Genomic DNA, 18,339 nt, shown 5'->3' on the forward strand with positions numbered 1-18,339 from the left:
TAAGAATTTCTTTATTTAAACCAGAGGAAAAGCATTAAATTTGCTATCATACATCGTTACACTCCTGAGTCCACAGATCCATATTCACAACAATAGAATCCAAAAGCGCTCGGTACTCATCCAAGAGGCAATTGAAACTGCAGCCAGGCATCGTTAGCTGACTCACACCGGTACTATTCTTGAAATACATATTAACGTAGTGCCCACTTTGTCCTTGTTTCAGTTCCCAAATCACAGTGGATGCAAATTCAGGCACGGCGTTGGGATAGACACCCATGGCATTAGTTCGGTCACTGATGGTAGTGTCATGGGCACTCAACATTAAAAATCTAGGAGCCGGACTAGATGGGATTGCGATTAGTTGATGCCTCGGCCCTCTGACATTCCTAGCTGGGAGTAAGGTATTCTCCTTAACTGAATCGAAATAACTGAAAAGGTAGTCAAAAAAAGGCCCAGTTTTGAGTCTTGCTAGTTGCTGTGTGTAGGTGGGCCATTGGAACTTTCTGGCAGCCCAATTCTTAATCAAAGGCCAGTACTCTTCAGTCCAACTAGGTAGAGTGAAATTCATTCCTTTGTAGATGTCGATGGTTGTAAATAGAGCCGCCAAGGTGCCAATGTCCATTTCTTCCACAGTATAACCAGTCAGCTGCGAGAGGTTCACATATACTTCATGGAGATCAGTATTCCATTGCCTGAATTGATCAGAGCTCATGAGGTCTGCCAGAAGTTTGTCATATTTAGCACATGGCCCTTCAGCGATTAGAATTTGGTCTTCATCCTGTGGAGCGGTATGAATGGGGATTGCCTGCAAAGACAACAATGTTGTGCATTTGTCATGGTAATATTTTTATTTTCCACACAATAAAACTATTCTTAAACAAAATACAATTTATTTGCGCAGGCTAAATTAAGCTAGTTTTTACATTCTTCAGCCCATTGGCTCAGAGAGACAGTTATTGGCTCTAGAAGCTTAACATAGTCGTCAAAGCCACAATCGAAAGTGCACCCTGGAAGGGTGAGCTCAATGAATTGAGTGCTGTTCTTGAAGTACATGTTAACGTAGGTTCCATTACTTCCATTCTTCAATTCCCAAATGAGCGTGGAAGCAAACTCGGGAGCGGCATTATCATACACTCCCATGGCATTAAGACGATCGCTAACAGTACTGTCATGAGCACTTAGCATTAGGAACTTCTCAGCGCCTGCATCTTCCAATTTTATGTGTTGGTATTTCGGTCCTCTGATGTGCCTTTGAGGCACCAAGGCACCACTCTTAAGAGATTTCAGATGACTGATCAGAAAGTCGAAAAAGGGGCCCACTTTGAGTCTAGCCAGATCTTGAGTGTAGGTATCCAGCTGGAAGTCCAGTGCTGCGACCCTGAAGATTTGCTCCCAGTATGTATCAGTCCAGTCTTCCAACGTCAAGTTGAACTCCCTGTATATGGCAATAGTGGAGTGAATTTCGGCAAAAGTGGTGATATCGACTGTAGAGTAACCGGCTAATTCTGAGATATTTTTGAAAAGCGGAGCAAGTTCCTCGTTTATTTTTTGGAACTCTTCAGAATTCATAAGTTCGTTACGCAATGAGGAATGTTTGTCGCAAGGAACGCTTGTTGCCAATACCGCGTCATTGCTTTGTGGAACCGTGTGGATTGGTACCGGCTGGAAAAGGACAGTACCATACATTGACACTGAGACTAACGTGGTCTGAGCCTAGGTACCTGCCAGAGAAGATTTCGGTTCCAGACTTGCTCATCTTCGGGCGGGAAAAGACCTGCTAAGTTGGAGGCAGCTGATTGCAAAGTTCGGTCCACATCAGTGGACTGCACGTAGATGTAGTCGTGATGGTATTTTTTGGGGAGGAACCCATCGTAGCGTTCGCGGAACCACTGGCCTAGTTCGTAGTGGCGCTCTTTGCCCGACTGGATATAACAAAGAAAATATATTAGTTATACACAGAACCGCAAGGTTAAACACCCGAATTTCGATATTTGTGGACTTTGTAGTTTTTACATCGCAAAACACAATTAGGACATGACAGATATTGACCTTGAACTAATATGCACGGGATCTGGAAATTTTGTTTGTTACAGATTGTTTTGAGTGATTTCGTGATTTGAGTGTTTGTGCATTTTTAAGATATTCGCTCAAGGATCAGATAAGATAATCGGTTACCGATCGGCTTTTTGCGCGGGACACTACCCGTCCTTTGCTTTGGCCTTTCGCTGGTAATTTTTGCCAAAATGATTTGTTTGCATTGGTAAACTACATGCCAAACAGAACCTTACACATGTCATTTATTTGTAAAAGCGTTTAAATTCCAAACCGCACGCGAACTAAAAATTTACATGTAGAAGACCTTGGGAAAAACACGTGGGAACCCCGGAATTACTATATATACAGGGTGAGTTTTTTAAGTGTGTCACGTAAATATCTCTGAAGTTATGAGTTTTAGAAAAAAAAGTTTCAAATAAAAAAGGGATTATATGAAAGGGGAAAACTTTTGGCATCATCACTGTTTCGATTCAAGGTCATCTTCAGGCTCTAATCAAGGTCAACTTTGTTTTTTCAAATGGAAGCCCCACATTTTTTTAACAGATTCTGATTTGTTGTTCAAAACAAACATGTTTTTACTTGAAACATTTTTTTATTCACTTGACAGTTTTGGCACAAATTGACATTTTTAAAGAATTTTGTTCTAACGAAAATACTTGTATTGATACATTCAAGAGAAGAAATTTAAAAAAAAAACATAATTTTTAAACAATTCAATCAAAGAAGTGTTCAAAATGATGTCCTTCTACTTGAATGCATTTAGCGATTCTCATTTTAAATGAATGTTGGATATTCCAATATGTTTCTGATCGAATAAAGAAAAAATAAAAAAAAACGTAATAAATAGATGTTTTATCAATTTGTAAAGAAGTAGGACCCACAGTCCTACTCGCTTACAGTTTCAATTCAGTTTTAGAATAGTAAATATTGTAAAATGGCAGTGCGATTTTCAAAAGACGAAAAAATAGAAATTATTTTTGCTTATGGCGAATCAGGTAAAAGTTCTACTGCAACGGTGCAGCGTCATGCCGAGCGTTTCCCACAAAACGTACTTCCGTCGTTGACTTTTGTCAATAAAATTGTGAGTTTATTTCGAACAACAGGAAGTGTCGAAACACAAAAAAGAGCTCGCTCAAAGACTCTCGTTAGAAATGAAGACAATCAAATTGATATTTTAGCTGCCATTGCACTTGATCCTCATGTAAGTACTCGCCAGCTGGCTGAAGAGTCTGGTATTTCACAAAGTAGTGTTTGTAAAATTTTAAAAAATCATAAGTTTCATCCTTACCACTTCTCTCATCATCAAGAACTACATGGTGACGATTTTCAAAACCGAGTTACCTTTTGTACTTGGGATCAAAGAAAAATCAGACAAAATGATGATTTTTTCTCGAATGTGTTGTTTTCGGACGAGTCTGGATTCAGAAACCATGGGTAAGTTAATAGACATAACATGCATTACTGGGCTGTTGAAAATCCCTATTGGTTGCGAGAGGTGGAAAACCAGCGTCCATGGACTGTAAATGTTTGGTGTGGCATTGTAGGAGAACATTTAATTGGCCCTTTTTTTATCGATGGAAATCTTAATGCTGCAAAGTATCTCGATTTTTTAACACATGACTTGCCAATACTTCTGGAAGAAGCAAATCTAAATCGACGAATCACCATGTGGTATCAACATGATGGGTGCCCAGCTCATTATGCAATAGTTGTTCAGGAAAAATTGGATGAAATGTTTCCCCAAAAGTGGATCGGTCGTGGTGGTTATGTTAACCGGCCAGAACGTTCACCAGACTTAACATCTCCAGATTTCTTTCTTTGGGGGTACTTAAAAGAAATTGTCTACGCTGAAGTGCCAACAACTGCAGAAAACATGAAAGAAAGAATAAGAGTAGCTTGCCGTAACATTCGACCAGAAACATATTGGAATATCCAACATTCATTTAAAATGAGAATCGCTAAATGCATTCAAGTAGAAGGACATCATTTTGAACACTTATTTGATTGAATTGTTTAAAAATTATGTTTTTTTTTAATTTCTTCTCTTGAATGTATCGATACAAGTATTTTCGTTAGAACAAAATTCTTTAAAAATGTCAATTTGTGCCAAAACTGTCAAATGAATAAAAAAATGTTTCAAGTAAAAACATGTTTGTTTTGAACAACAAATTAGAATCTGTTAAAAAAATGTGGGGTTTCCATTTGAAAAAACAAAGTTGACCTTGATTAGAGCCTGAAGATAACCTTGAATCGAAACAGTGATGATGCCAAAAGTTTTCCCCTTTCATATAATCCCTTTTTTATTTGAAACTTTTTTTTTCTAAAACTCATAACTTCAGAGATATTTACGTGACACACTTAAAAACTCACCCTGTATAGGGTTCGCCATTACTCCGGCCTCGGTTCCTGGTGTCTTTGTATAAATATCAATATAAAATGTTTAGCACAGTACTCATTTATATTGGAAAGCTGTATGATTTAATGATATTTTTGTTTATACAAGGTGTTCCGTTTTCTCTGGGCAGCATAAAGCTATACTTTTTTAAGTAGCAATCCATAATTTTTTTTACGCCATTTGATGAAGCCTTAATTTAGAAGAAAAACACATTAAAAAAATTTTTAATTGGTTGCCATATTAGAGCAATTTCTTTAAAAATGCAGCATAAGAAAGAAATGATCAAGAAATTGGTGTTTTTTGAAAATTTGAAATTTGTTTTTGTAAATTAATAAATGAAACTCAGAGGTACTTAAATATTTTAAAACATTTTTTTAATGCACCATACTTATTGTCCATGAGATGCGTTGTTTGTATGTTATTAGTTAGGATGAAAAGTGGGTGCATTGTCCTGCTTGAATCCAAGTTGGTAGGTCGCGGTACCACTATTTTGAGGGTATTCCAAATTATTAGTGAAAAAGAAATATAGATTTGAGCTCTAAATTTGCTTCGAATAGCTTAATAAATAGGACGATATTTGGAGATTTTACGGTCTGGGGGCCAACAGACGGACGTATTCAGCGGAGAAAGATACGCTGACCGTTCGTTCGGTGATCGCGATAATACATACAAATGAAAATGTACATAAGTAAATAAAATGTTTTATTAATCGTCTTTATCCGAGTTGCACTGCATTTCTGACCACATATAATTGAAGGAAAAACATCCGGAATGCATAATTTGTTCGTTTAGAGCTGGGGTACAAATGTACCCTCTGCGGGAATTCGCGTAAGTTTTTTGACGCGAGAAGACAAAGATTAATCACCGTTCGAAAATGGAGATTGTAGAATAAATGATAATATTGCAATGATTGAGCATTACATGGTACTTAGGCTTCGTTGAATATCTCTCGATTTCATCAATTCAATCTAATCAATATAGTTAATGTGGAATTTCATGAATTTTGTTTTGCAATGATCATTCCCTATACCATTGTCTGACGTAGTAGGGTTCGTATTTCAGAACACTTGCATTTCACAGATCGTCGTTTAAATTCTAGAGCAACCATGTGAAATTTAGAATATGGTATTTGTATTGCCGCATAAGGTACCTGTGCCAAGTATGGCCACCAACGCTGACTGCTGTTATTTGAAAATGATTTGCATAACAATCGTGCGAAACTCGGATAAATAATTTATATTGTCTCTACTTGCTATTTATATGCCATGTATCTCATTATATTTTCCCCATTAGGTGTTGTTAAATAAGCAGGGTAAGGTGCGAAGGTGAATCATTACGATGTTGATGTTAGCGTTAATGCATGCTAAAGACAATGCTGGGATATTATAAAAGATGCATGCTAATTTTCCTCTGTTAACATTGTTTTTACTAACCGTTAACGCTTAGGTTAACAGTTAACCGTTAGCTTTTTAACAAAATTTTGAGGATTAGACCTGGTCATTAACTATAGCGTGTTAACTGGACAGTAGAATTAGGCGAGGAGAGCCTCTATACAGAGCTTTCATAAATGTTTAACCACCACGTGACCAAAAATATAGACAACCAAATATACACTGATTGGCAGCGTTGTTCAGTTTCTGGAAATAAAATCAGATGACAATCCTTGTTTATAAAATTGTGTCTTTAAGGTTGTTACATATTATTGTTGGATATTTTGTATGAAAACCATTTTTGGCTTCAGCTCTAACTGAACAATACACTACTTTAGCTTCTAAAAAAGCTTTTTCCGATAGGTGGGCGGAAATTGCAAGAAGAAAATCGAAAATCGCAGAAAACGCGTTAGCAACGAACTGTCACATAACCTTAAATTATATGCATCAAGCTTCTACACATCACCATGACAACCAACCTCAATTTTCAAAAAAATTAGTTACGTCACCAAAGTTCATAATGACAACTTAAGAAAAATAAAATTTAACCTTGAAAGTCACGTGGTGATCAAACATTTATGGAGGCTCTGTACCTCCTGCTTGAGAGGAGAGCTACCAGAATGAATTCCTTATTAACAAAGCTTTTTCCATAGTGACTACAAAACTCCATTGCTGGAAGGTTTCTGCAATCTTTTTCCGCAAAATAAATATCGATCCTAATTATCTTATTAAAATTCCTGCATTATCGTACTTTTCTAAAACTCCTATCCCTCACTGTTAGAGGGTGCATTTTGGGGCGACTTTCACCGCCATCTATCTCAGGGTGGGACTAGCTATAGTTAGTAATAGGGTTTATAAAGGCCGAAATACATCTGTTAAATCGTGCAGAAGTCTTACGATTATTATCCCCGATTGAAAATTTACATTCGTAAGAAATTGATTTATCCGTAAAACAATTCCTGGGAAAGCAACGACGTGTGGGCAATAGTCCTGTAGCTATTGAAAAAGGAACAAATGGAGGTGGTGCTAGCAAAAACTACACAAAATCCTCTCCACGTGATATTAACGATAAATAACAAAGAAATTAATATATTCATATTCCGACTCCAATCCCTGAATCGCCTTTGCTAAGAACCTCTGGCATAACTTAGACGAACGCAAAGCAGTCGAATAAAGCAAAAATTGTAAATAGGGACAGCGACGATGATTTCGTAAATTATTTGAAATATTCAGAGGGTGCAGAACTTGGAAGAAAGGTACCGATTTTGTCATATTCAAATGTAACGAAACATTTTATGCATGGCAGGTCGAAAATATAAATTTTATAAAGAAAGAAGTTAATATCAAATCGTGTTCATAGAAGTCTGAACACACAGAAATTGACTACTATGACTATGAGGATGATGTTCAAAATATAACCAAATCAGTTTTTCTGGAATGCGTTTTCCAGTAATTTACCAAAGGGGAAAATGTGAAATAGATTATTCGTTGCATTTTTGATCATTTCAGTCTTATTTGCTTTTGTATCTGTCGATTCTACCGAAATCATGGTATGTTTACAATTCTATACAGTGTGCCCAAATTAAAGTTGAAAACCATGCTATAACATCTCTCACTCTCTCTTTCTCTCTCTCGCGAAAGGGGGCGAGCGAGCGAAAGAGAAAAAGAGAGAGGAGGGAAAGAGAGAAGGAGAGACAGAAGGGGGAGAGGGAGAGGGAGAGAGAAAGTGCAGGTGGCCGTCTAAATGTAAAATTTATTTACACGAATGTATTTATCTAGAATCAGAAAAAATATAAAAACTCTCTTCGAGTGCATCCCCTTCTTGGGGACGCTTTATACAGAGTGAGTTTTGTTATGGTCACTAGAGGCATGTGAAATTATGAACCTTTAAATATAGTTGTATGCGCTGTGTAGTTTTTGAAAAAGCCCATGGCTAGACAGATATTTCGAAGAAAAGCGAACATTAGCTGTGATATAACTGAATTTATAGAACTAGTGTAAATATGGAGTTTGAAGAACATTTTCACCTTGATAACATAGATTCATCAGGTTCATTCTGGCGATCATCATGTTTGAGACATAACTTTTGATTACTTTGTAGTAGGAACGGTATATTGTGCAACTAGTGCCGAAAATAGCACCACGCGTGTTTAAATTCGGATTAAAAATACATGGAATTGTAAGCGGGACCACACCCCTAAGCCATCCCTTCTTGAGCTTTCAGTTACTTTAAGTTTCTACCAACTGAAGATGTTACTAAATCAAAATTTAGTTGCTCTATGTTAAGACATTACTGAAATACGCAATTTTTTATGGATTCTTCTGCGACATTTTCCGAGGCTAATGCTTCAGCAACCGTTGGACCTGTGTCTGCTATATAGTAAATACTCCACTTAGCTGAAGGAAATGCTTTGTTCCTGTGGTGAATTACCCACATGCGGCATTGAAAGCACTGAACGAGATACTCCACTTAAATGAAGCAAATACCTCGTTGGAGCAGTGGATACTCCACATGTGAAGTGGAAATCTGAAGCAGAAGTAAGTGTTACTTTTTATGCATACTGAAAATTATCTCTAAGTGTTTTTCCCCAAACAATAGGCGCGGAATCAAGGAGCTTTGATCTTCTTACACACGATGAGTAGGGAATTCTATATATTCGAAATCAACATGATTAAGCTCAAAGACTGAAACCAAATAATACAGCTCTTTTGAAGAATTGGGGCGTTCAATCCTGCTGAGAACGCCCTGGACAGGCCTAACCTGAAGTAATCAGAGTTAACCTGTCAATTAAACCAAATGCGATTTATTGAATACTGATCATCACTACAGTAGAAAATCTTCGAAATCGAGCCGAGATTTAGATGCAATGCGACTGATTTTTGAAGCGCATACGATTTAAGCTCGGTTGAATAAGAAACAAATGTAGTTTGACATGCAACGCAAGGAATAACTGGATGCATAGCGAAAAATTGTAAAATTGGAATAAGCCATTGCCGAGGCCAAGGAATTTAATTTATAGCGGGTGCTATGAACATGTGGCTGATACTGAAGACAGTCAACGAGAAAGAGGCACCCTTCTTGAGAACGTAGAACCACCAGTAAATGAAAATGTCTTTGCAGTGGAATTATCAGCCACCTAGAAGAGTGCTTCCGGGCGTAGCAGTATTTTTCCAGTCTTGTCTCCCCTTTTTGATAAATGAGACACTAATCCAAGCGCGCCACCAATTTATTTTTTCCTTTCATCACTCAGAATATGCGACATTTTGACAATGGGATCCAATCTGTTGACCACAGCCTGTGATTGTGGGCATTGGAACAAAAACGACTATGCATTTGAAAGACGAATAAAAATAATAATGACGAGAAGAAAGAAGAATAATGGAAATATTGTTGGTTTTGGTGCTTGATATTACCACAAGGACGATGCCATCAGAGCGGGTTCGGAGGGGTAGTTGACGGTTTAATAATCAACCCGTTAGGAATACTACTACATCGCACGGCTTTAAATTCCCACTCCCCCCCGGTAACTTTTTAACAAAAAATAATTTTTTGGAAAATTCAAAAGGGTCATTAAGTAGGACACTATCTTTTGACATTTGTTTATTTTTTATGTTGCTTACGTCACCGGCAGCACAAAACGGACAATTTTTTAAAATTGAAACATGGGTCGAACGACATATCAAATTAAAGGTCTTTCAAAACTGCATTCAATGGTGTGTTGCGTTTCAATATCTACCGCTTACTTTTTGAGAAAAACAGGTATGAATTTGGTGAAAAATGTAATACGAACCCAGTTAAATAGTACGTAAACAATGAAAAAACTTGTGTTTGTTGATAAGAAATTGGTCTGTTTTCTGCTCACAAAGAGTCTTTGATTACTTTTATTTATTTTTGTTTTGTTTTTATTTAACAAAGACTTATTTGTAAGCACAAAATGGAAAACAAACCAATTTCCTATCCTATCCTATCAATTAACGTGTTTTTTCATTATTTACGTACTATTTAACTGAGTTTATATTGCATTTTTTATTAAATTTATATCTGTGTTTCTAAAAAACTAATCGATAGATTTTGAGTCTTAATACAACATTGAGTGTAGTTTTGAAAGACCATTAATTGACACTTGGCCCATGTATCAATTTAAAAAAACCGGTTATTTTGCGCTACTAGTGACGAAAACAACATTTAAAAAAATAAACCAATGTTTATGGACCTAAACAACGACATATGACTAAAGTCAATGGTTCCATGGATATGTTTTTGATGAGTCTTAAGAATCGTGTATCTCATGCTTTTTTTTCTGTTTAGCAGGACTTTCAATGTTAATTATCAAATATGAATGAATGAATTAGTATTATATTAGGTTGTTCGGAAAGTAATTTCGTTTTTTCCCGACAGAGGATTTAATGGTATTTTTTTGCACTTAACCTCACACTTAAGCCATATAATTTTTATATGCTTTGAGAGCTCATATAACAAGGCTTGTGTGTGAAACATTTCAATTAATTCTACGCAGTAGTTTTTGGTTGGTGCCCTTTTAAATATGGAGAGCGATAAGCAGCATTTTCGACATATCCTACTGTTTTACTACAGAAAGGGTAAAAATGCTGTTCAAGCCAGAAAGAAATTGACCGATGTGTATGGAGAAGGTGTGTTGACAGTACGCCAGTGTCAGAACTGGTTCTCTAAATTTCGATCTGGCAATTTTGATGTCGAAGATGCACCACGTTCGGGAAGGCCGGTTGAAGCTGATAAAGACGCCATAAAGGCATTAGTTGATGCGAACCGTCGAATAACAACACGTGAGATCGGATTGAAGTTAAATTTATCGAATTCAACAGTTTATGACCACTTGAAAGGCCTGGGATTATCCTCGAAGCTCGATATATGGGTTCCCCATGTTCTCACAGAGAGAAATCTGTGTCGCCGCATTGACGTCTGCGATTCGCTTCTCAAACGTGACAAAAATGATCCGTTTTTGAAGCGCATCATTACTGGGGACGAAAAATGGGTTGTATACAACAACGTCAAACGCAAGAGGTCATGGAGCAAAAAAGATGAATCGACTCAAACCATTTCCAAAGCCGATATTCACCAAAAAAAGGTGATGCTGTCTGTTTGGTGGGATTTTAAAGGAATCGTTTTTTTTGAGCTTTTACCGGATAACACAACGATTAATTCGGAAGTCTACTGCCAGCAGCTGGACAAACTGAAGGATGCACTTCAACAGAAAAGACCCGAACTAATCAACAGAAAAGGTGTAGTGTTTCACCAAGACAACGCGAGACCTCACACAAGTTTGGTCACTCGCCAAAAGCTTTTACAGCTTGAATGGGACACAATGCCACACCCACCATATTCTCCAGACCTGGCACCATCGGATTATTATTTGTTCCGGTCACTCCAAAATTTTTTAGACGGTAAAACTTTCATCTCAAATGATGAGGTCAAAAACCACCTCGATCAGTTTTTTGCCAGCAAAGACAAAAAATTTTATGAGCGTGGAATTATGCTACTACCAGAAAGATGGCAAAAGGTGTTGGACCAGAACGGCCAATATATAATTTAATAAAGCATTTGTTTATTATACGAAAACTGTCATTCATTTTCACATAAAAAAACGAAATTACTTTCCGAACAACCATAAATGGAAAGAAATATTTCAAATCGCCATGAAATTTGATGTGAACGAGGAAATATAGCGAATTATAATATGTTTTTCATCGAAGATTCTTGCGACATTTCCCGTGAGCTCAAAGCGGTGCTTAAGTTACTTACATTGATAAGTTGTCCAGTGCCTTCGGGAAAAAGGGTCTCGTTTCCAAAGTATTCGTCATTGGGCCAGGAACTTAATGGCGTTCGGTCACCATGCCTGAAGAGCTAGAAACAACATAATCCCCATATTATTTCATATCCTAATCGAAGCCTAATCGTCAACAAATAGCACGTACAAGGCTGCTTTTGTTCATAACCACTACATTTCTTAGATAACTCCTTACTTATACGCAGTGAAAATCTAAATTCCACCATATTTGCACATAACTATGTAGATATAGATATTTGCTTCCAGCATATCCACCTGTGTTACATAACGATAGCATAAAGAATCTTACCACAACCACCGCTTTTAGCTCGTCATCATCTCTGACAGGACTGGCCCAAGCCAAACCTGCAACCACAACCAATATCAAAACATCCATAAAACTGCCCATTGCGTACACTCTGCTTATAGACGGAAAGTGTGGAAAATTGATGCTACGAAACAATAAATGGTGAGTTCAAATATTGCAAAAATTGTTGAAGTGCCAGTCGATTAGATAAAGGTGACTACTGTGACGTGGTAAGGTCTTAATTAGGTGATTTGAAAAATTTTGAAACCTTTTAATGATGTGTTATGTATTTAAGAAAATGATACTTTGTGTGTAATTATCAGGATCACTAAGTGTCTCAATTCTCTCCTCCTGTAAACGAATCTCACGTTTAGATAAAAGAGATAATTGTCTAACCAGTGCTCCTAATTATATCCAGTTGCTCTTTTAACGTAGGTAAAGGGTGTAAAACTCCCTTTCCTCGCTAGATTTATCTCCTTCTCTCATTGAATGATTGAGACCAAGACAAAGAACTTCTTAATGAAGATGGTGCAAGACGTAACCCAAGAAGTTCTCGCTTGGTTGCTATTATGGTTTCGAAGGGTTTTGAAGGTGAAATTGCCGGCATAGGGCAATGGGAAACATTTAAAAATGCGATATGGGTAACCAATTTCAATCAAAAATGATGTTTTTATGTGTTATTGTAGTTATATTGTATAAAGGTTTTAATTGTTACTGGTGCCTGTAAATGAAATGCGATATTTCACCATCATCTCTTTAGGGCAGATTTTAAATATTAAATAATTTTACAGTAGTTTAATGAAGAGAATCAAACAGAAAATACAGATTGTAATGTGTAAATCTGTAATTTAACAATGCGAAAAATCACCTGAAAGCAAAATTATACTACAATTTGGGATTCTGCATTAAGTGTAAAAATTCGGTATATTTTTAATAAAATGACAGATATCCTTAAAAAAATTAGATAAGTTGTGGAGTATAAAAAACTTCAAACTACTTCACGACGAATTGGGTCAGACTGGTTCATTTAGCTCAAAACGGGAAATAATTTAACTATGGATTGAGAAGAGGAAATTTTCGTCCGAACACAGGAGGATCCAGAGGCTAGAACTAGATGTATCTCTGAAGCGACGCTGACCCCCCTCGCAAATAATCAATTTCTAGACTTATAGGGAAATAGAAAATGTTTACATACCATTCTATACCTATTCCAACTTTGTTGGCAAGGGTTTTTCAACCCAGAAGTGATTTCTGAAAGTTGTTACCCTAAAAGCAACATCATGACTTTCGTTAAGAAATATATAGGACAATATTTCCAATGAGCGGTATGTTGAATTAGAGCAATAGCTATTCTTGCAACATGGAAAATCCTTATTTAATGAAAGATCATAACTCTCAACATGAATTTTCCTAAAACGGTATAGTACTTGAGCTTCTTGAAAAATCACTTACCCGCAGTTTTGGAGGATGTTCCTCTAGCCTTAAGACAAAGTTCCTGGTGTATGCAGGATGACGCTTCTGCTCATTGTCCTATACATATAAGAGAGTTTTTGAATATAAATTTTCCATATTAATGGTCTGGTCGGGGTAGTGAACATCTATAGCCTCCACGAAGTCCTGATTTAAACTTACTTGATTTCTTTTTTTGAGGTTTTTCGAAGTAATTGGTATTCAAATCTGTGCGTAGCGACAGAGTGAGTAGTTATAGGATAATGTTCAACAAAGTGTAATATAATCAGGAACAATAACCAAATATTTAACCATAAACGATTACTTTAGCTTCCTGTAGAATGAAAAGTTTAGCGAATCCCGCTATTTTTTACTCTCTAGCACCCAATATTCATTGGCACTATTGTTTCTGGGACACCCTATATAAGTATACCCACTAAAAACCTATAGAATGATAGTTCTTAATCTATTTATGAGACTCTTTTCTGTAGTAGATATAAGTAGTATCGTAATAAAAGTAACACAGAAATGGTCATCATTACGTGATTCAGCGATAATACACCAATTACAATTCTGAAACAGCTCTCTAAAATGCCATTATCGATTCAGGAGTGCACCGCTATGTTAATAAAATGCAAAATAAAACAAACATTGCCAATACTAATCGACAGGAAATTGTGTCAATTATCGATATAGATGCTCAGTCGGGTTGTGTTGACCTATGGTGGCATAAACAACAAATTCTTAAATATGCATGAAAAATCTTTATTTCCACAAAAAAAAGCTGTTGGCCATTTGGTCTTTTCGTCCGTGTGACAAAAACACTTACTATGTATTTATGCATAAATAAAAATTCATAAAATGCAAAGAAAAGGAAAAAAATACACTTGAAAATGTATTTTTACTGCTTGAATAAAGTGGTGGAAGGGAAAAAGAAGCGAGACTGTCTTGTAAGTCAAAGAGGATTCAGCATGGTCCAGTTGTGTCGATTATGTTTCCATCTTGCTCGTATTTACAGTCTTTCAGATATTCTTGTCATGTGTGTGCGTTCGCGTAGCAATACAGACTCATTTTTTATGGAGAATAAATTATGTACTTGTATGCAAAAACGCGAAAAAATATCCCGATATAGTTCGAATTACACCCAAAGGCCTTCATGACACTGATTAGGGACGAGCCTGGCATTTTATTACTTCCAATCGATATGATAGGTCTGGCGAATTGATAGGGTGTCATCGGCTATATCGCGTTGCATCTGACATTCCTCTTTTTCTTTTATCGGCCAGGATTAATCCCCGCAACGGCCCCACCCAAGGAAAAGCAGTGGCAGCGTCACACTCTGCCAACAGCAAAAAGAGCTTTAGAGCTTCGTGTTATCCCCGAACACGCGTTGTTAAATACAAAGGCCAATGAAAACCAAATTCCCTATGACTGAATTTAATCATTTTTGTTTTATGCCTCTGCTTTGTTGCCTAATGAGTTTTAATAGGGCAAACTGTAAATTTCGTGTTTTTTTATCTTTATCGAGCGATCGTGTTTCTCAGCTAAACGATCCGAACAGCGGTTCAGCCCTGTATAAAAAAAGTCAAACTGTTGATTAATCTCGTTGTTGCAATGGTTGATACCCTTTCCTGACCTCTCTTTGAGTGCTTTTCAGATGCGAGAATCAGCGAAGGGGAAAACATATCTGAAAATGATGAGAACCTCTGATAATCCAGTTCCGGTCGTGTGAATCTGTTCCGATATGGTCGCTAGTGAAGCCTTCCGATTTTTTGGAAAATTCTGATAACGGGGAGCTGTATCACTGCTTAATACCCATCGTGCGCTCATAAAGTCTTAAAAGCAGGAACCTCTCTGTAAATTTTTATTTCAGGTACCTATTCGTACTTCGGGTCTTTGTTATGCATGCAACGCTCCAAACCATTGTATTTCAATAGGCCTCAGATGGCTGATCACAAAGTCGACAAATTCATCAGAACCAAAATTATAGATATGTTGACTGTATGATCAATTCTGATAGATCATGCGCTTCAGGAGACCCACTGGAGACTAAATTTGCTTTAGAAAATCTTGTTCACATTAAAAGAAGTAACGTTTGATGATGGAAGCTGGGAATCAAAACGTCTCATATCGCATCCAATTATATCGTTTCAAAGAGGATTTAAAGTGCTAATTGCAAGGTGTTTTTGGGAACTTTTGCATTTGATTGAGCAATTAATGCGCGACTTTGCCACAATTTAACCGACTATAAATATCTTCTTCTCTTATAGTTTCTGAGATCCCAAAGTCCGAGCTCCACAGGAAGTGCGGGTTACCCTGTACAGAGAATCATCTGCAGATTAATATCTCCCAGCCTCGTCCTATTTTAGATTGCGTTTTGGGTTAGAAATGCAAATTACCACCTTACTGCTGCCTCGACTGGCGGACTTTGAACCATTTCTGAATCCTGGTGTTAGCATTTACGATGGCAGCGCAAAGTGCTTTTCAAAAGTAGAAATAACACCTGCAAGAGTTAACGTGTGAAGTAAGTATTAAGCTCGCAAATGTCGACGAAATATGAACTTTGCTTTATGTATTTTTGATTGTTTACACACGGGATTTTAGCCCACTGTTTGCCGCTTCATTATGAGTAGCGCTAAATGGTGTTTTTGTTAATTAATTTTCACGCGTTTTCGGACTCTCGTTTCGAACACATACTTCTCAACACTTTCAGTTTAATAAAGTCTCCTCCATATTTAAAACTCTGTAATTTCCTGAACTGTGATTTGTAACTCGCTCTTTATTCCCACTCCCGCTTGGTGCAATTATTGCGATGCAGCGAAACATTAAAATTTCATAAGTTTTGCCCTAAAAGATAATACGTTATCGCCGGAAACCGCATTAGAATAGACGACTTTGTCTTCGTGTTCTCATTAAGGTTTTATTGTCACAAACCTCGACGATAAATCCAGGACTGAATTTGCAATGCCTCGCCCGTAGCACCAACCATAAAAGGTTTATGGCGAATTTGACTGTGTTTACTCCCATATCTTTAATCTAATTTAAAGCTCCATAGCGGAGCAGACCTACATATTCAATATGGTGGAGTTTTGGTTCGGAGGCCAATTGGTAGCCAGTGAGGGTTATAGAGGTTTCATAAAATGGACTTAAATGACCAATTTGTAAAGGTTGTTTTTAAGCAATTATAGAATCCGCTCTCCTTGACACAATCCTTCACCGATAACGAGATATTTGTCTCGGACCTCATTATCTGGGAGTGCCTGCATTATAACAAGCAATAACTAGCCTCGCTCGTTATTTTATAATCCCAGTTCTTTGTCTCGTCATAATAATTCGAAGCCTGACCCACAGAAACGAGGGAAAATGCTCCCCCTTTAATTACAAACCAAACCACAATTTAGCCTAATTTTTCCAACTCGCTTGATTCATCATGTCATTTCGGCTTTTGGTCCCTAAAAGGAATCCCTAAATGAGAGAAAAGACTGAAATTATTAAGTAAGCGGGGCTACGTGGTTGTCTTCCCAAATAACGTTTTATAAGAGTCGTAAAACGTATTAATCCCATTTAAGGGATATTGCCATTTCGCCCCTAATCAACTGCCAGCATTAGACGATAATTACGTAATACGGGAATATCCTTATTTTGCTATAGGTGGTGGCCTATATTTAGGTCTCAGGTATTAGGGCTGTTCTATCCGTCACCTAAATCTAAATCAATTGCCGGATTGCACCAACAATGACGTCTCCAAAGTGGGCGTGACACGTTTAGATAATATTCAAAGGCCTTGCGTGCAGACACCCCACTGGGATTATCCATTAGCTAATAAGATCGAAAGCACGCCGTCGTCCATTCTTTGAAAAATTGGAAAAACCCTTTTTTATTTCCCTGCGGTGGAGCCACTTTTGTTTAAGTGCAGTGTACCAAATTAAATACTCCTGAAACATCTGGAAAGGATCGTCACTGGTGGGTATAATAATAGGAAATGGGACTTTCGTGGGGTATCAGTAGCACGGAAAATATCCTTAAGTTGAACCTCAGTCTTTCAATGCCTAGAGAAACTCGCAATAATCACTACATATTAAATTCGTTATTGCCATGTATTGGGTAATACTTAAGCAATGCATTCTTGAGCATTGCAGGGAGAGGGGAGCCTCAGAGGCCATTTGAGTCTATATTGGTGTTTCTGAGAATGTCATCTAGAGAAAATCAGAAATTTGAAAAGCATATTCTTTTTTATTGCTCTGAAACTGAAAGGAGATATTGATTTTATCAAGTACTTTGCTTCAGAGCGTGTGAATATCATAATAGTTGGCACTTTCATCTAGTGGAAGTCAGAGAACATACCTATTTTAAATACTTTAATATTTTAAATTGGGTCATCAGAAGCTCAAAGAAGCTATTTTATTAAGCAAATTGCTTGAGTAGGACCCGAGCATTCCCTGTTTTGAGAATTTTATCTCCTGGAAATCCGAGTATCAGGCTTCTCGATTTCTTCGAGAGAGACTCAGTATATTCTTGAATAGAGAAATTCTTCTCCAAACAAGTAATTCGAGTGAAAACTGAGTATCGACTTTTCTGCGAATTTTACTAAGTGCAGATCTAAGTACAAAGTTTTAGCATCTATCTAATGCAGTTCAGAGTATCTAACTCATTAACCCCTTAAAGAGCTGTGCAGCATTTTACTTAATATCTCTCTTAATATCTCTAAAGTTCAACCCTTTGTTAAGTAAATTAATCGCGTAATGTAAGAATTTGAATAAAGTTTGAGTATGTTTGCTTTTGGAATTTTATCTAGTTGGAAGTAGTGGTACCATCGAAAACATTAGTTCAGGTCAGTGTAGTGCACCCGAACTAGGATTGTTTTAGTATGTGCTTGCTCTTAGTGCATTCTTGAGTACT

The 18,339-nt window shown here is 37.1% G+C and overlaps 1 protein-coding gene across 2 annotated transcripts; it reads right to left on the minus strand.

Annotated features, from left to right (window-relative positions):
* Positions 1 to 7: 7 nt before the first annotated feature.
* LOC136412616 (prostatic acid phosphatase-like) lies at positions 8 to 12,245 on the minus strand. 2 transcript variants are annotated; one of them, XM_066395731.1, is made up of 4 exons: positions 11,995 to 12,245; positions 11,660 to 11,761; positions 1,722 to 1,922; positions 8 to 805 (listed from the first exon to the last, which is right to left on the minus strand). In XM_066395731.1, the coding sequence occupies exons 1-4, from the start codon at positions 12,091 to 12,093 to the stop codon at positions 47 to 49; spliced, it is 1,161 nt and encodes a 386-aa protein (XP_066251828.1). In that variant the 5' UTR covers positions 12,094 to 12,245; the 3' UTR covers positions 8 to 46. The 2 variants fall into 2 exon arrangements, with proteins under 2 accessions (XP_066251828.1, XP_066251829.1); XM_066395732.1 differs by lacking the exon at positions 8 to 805 and adding an exon at positions 871 to 1,662 and having other exon boundaries at positions 11,995 to 12,155.
* Between the last annotated feature and the right edge of the window lie 6,094 nt (positions 12,246 to 18,339).

This window comes from Euwallacea similis, chromosome 12 (assembly GCF_039881205.1).
Source record: "Euwallacea similis isolate ESF13 chromosome 12, ESF131.1, whole genome shotgun sequence".
Classification (NCBI taxonomy): Eukaryota; Metazoa; Arthropoda; class Insecta; order Coleoptera; family Curculionidae; genus Euwallacea; species Euwallacea similis.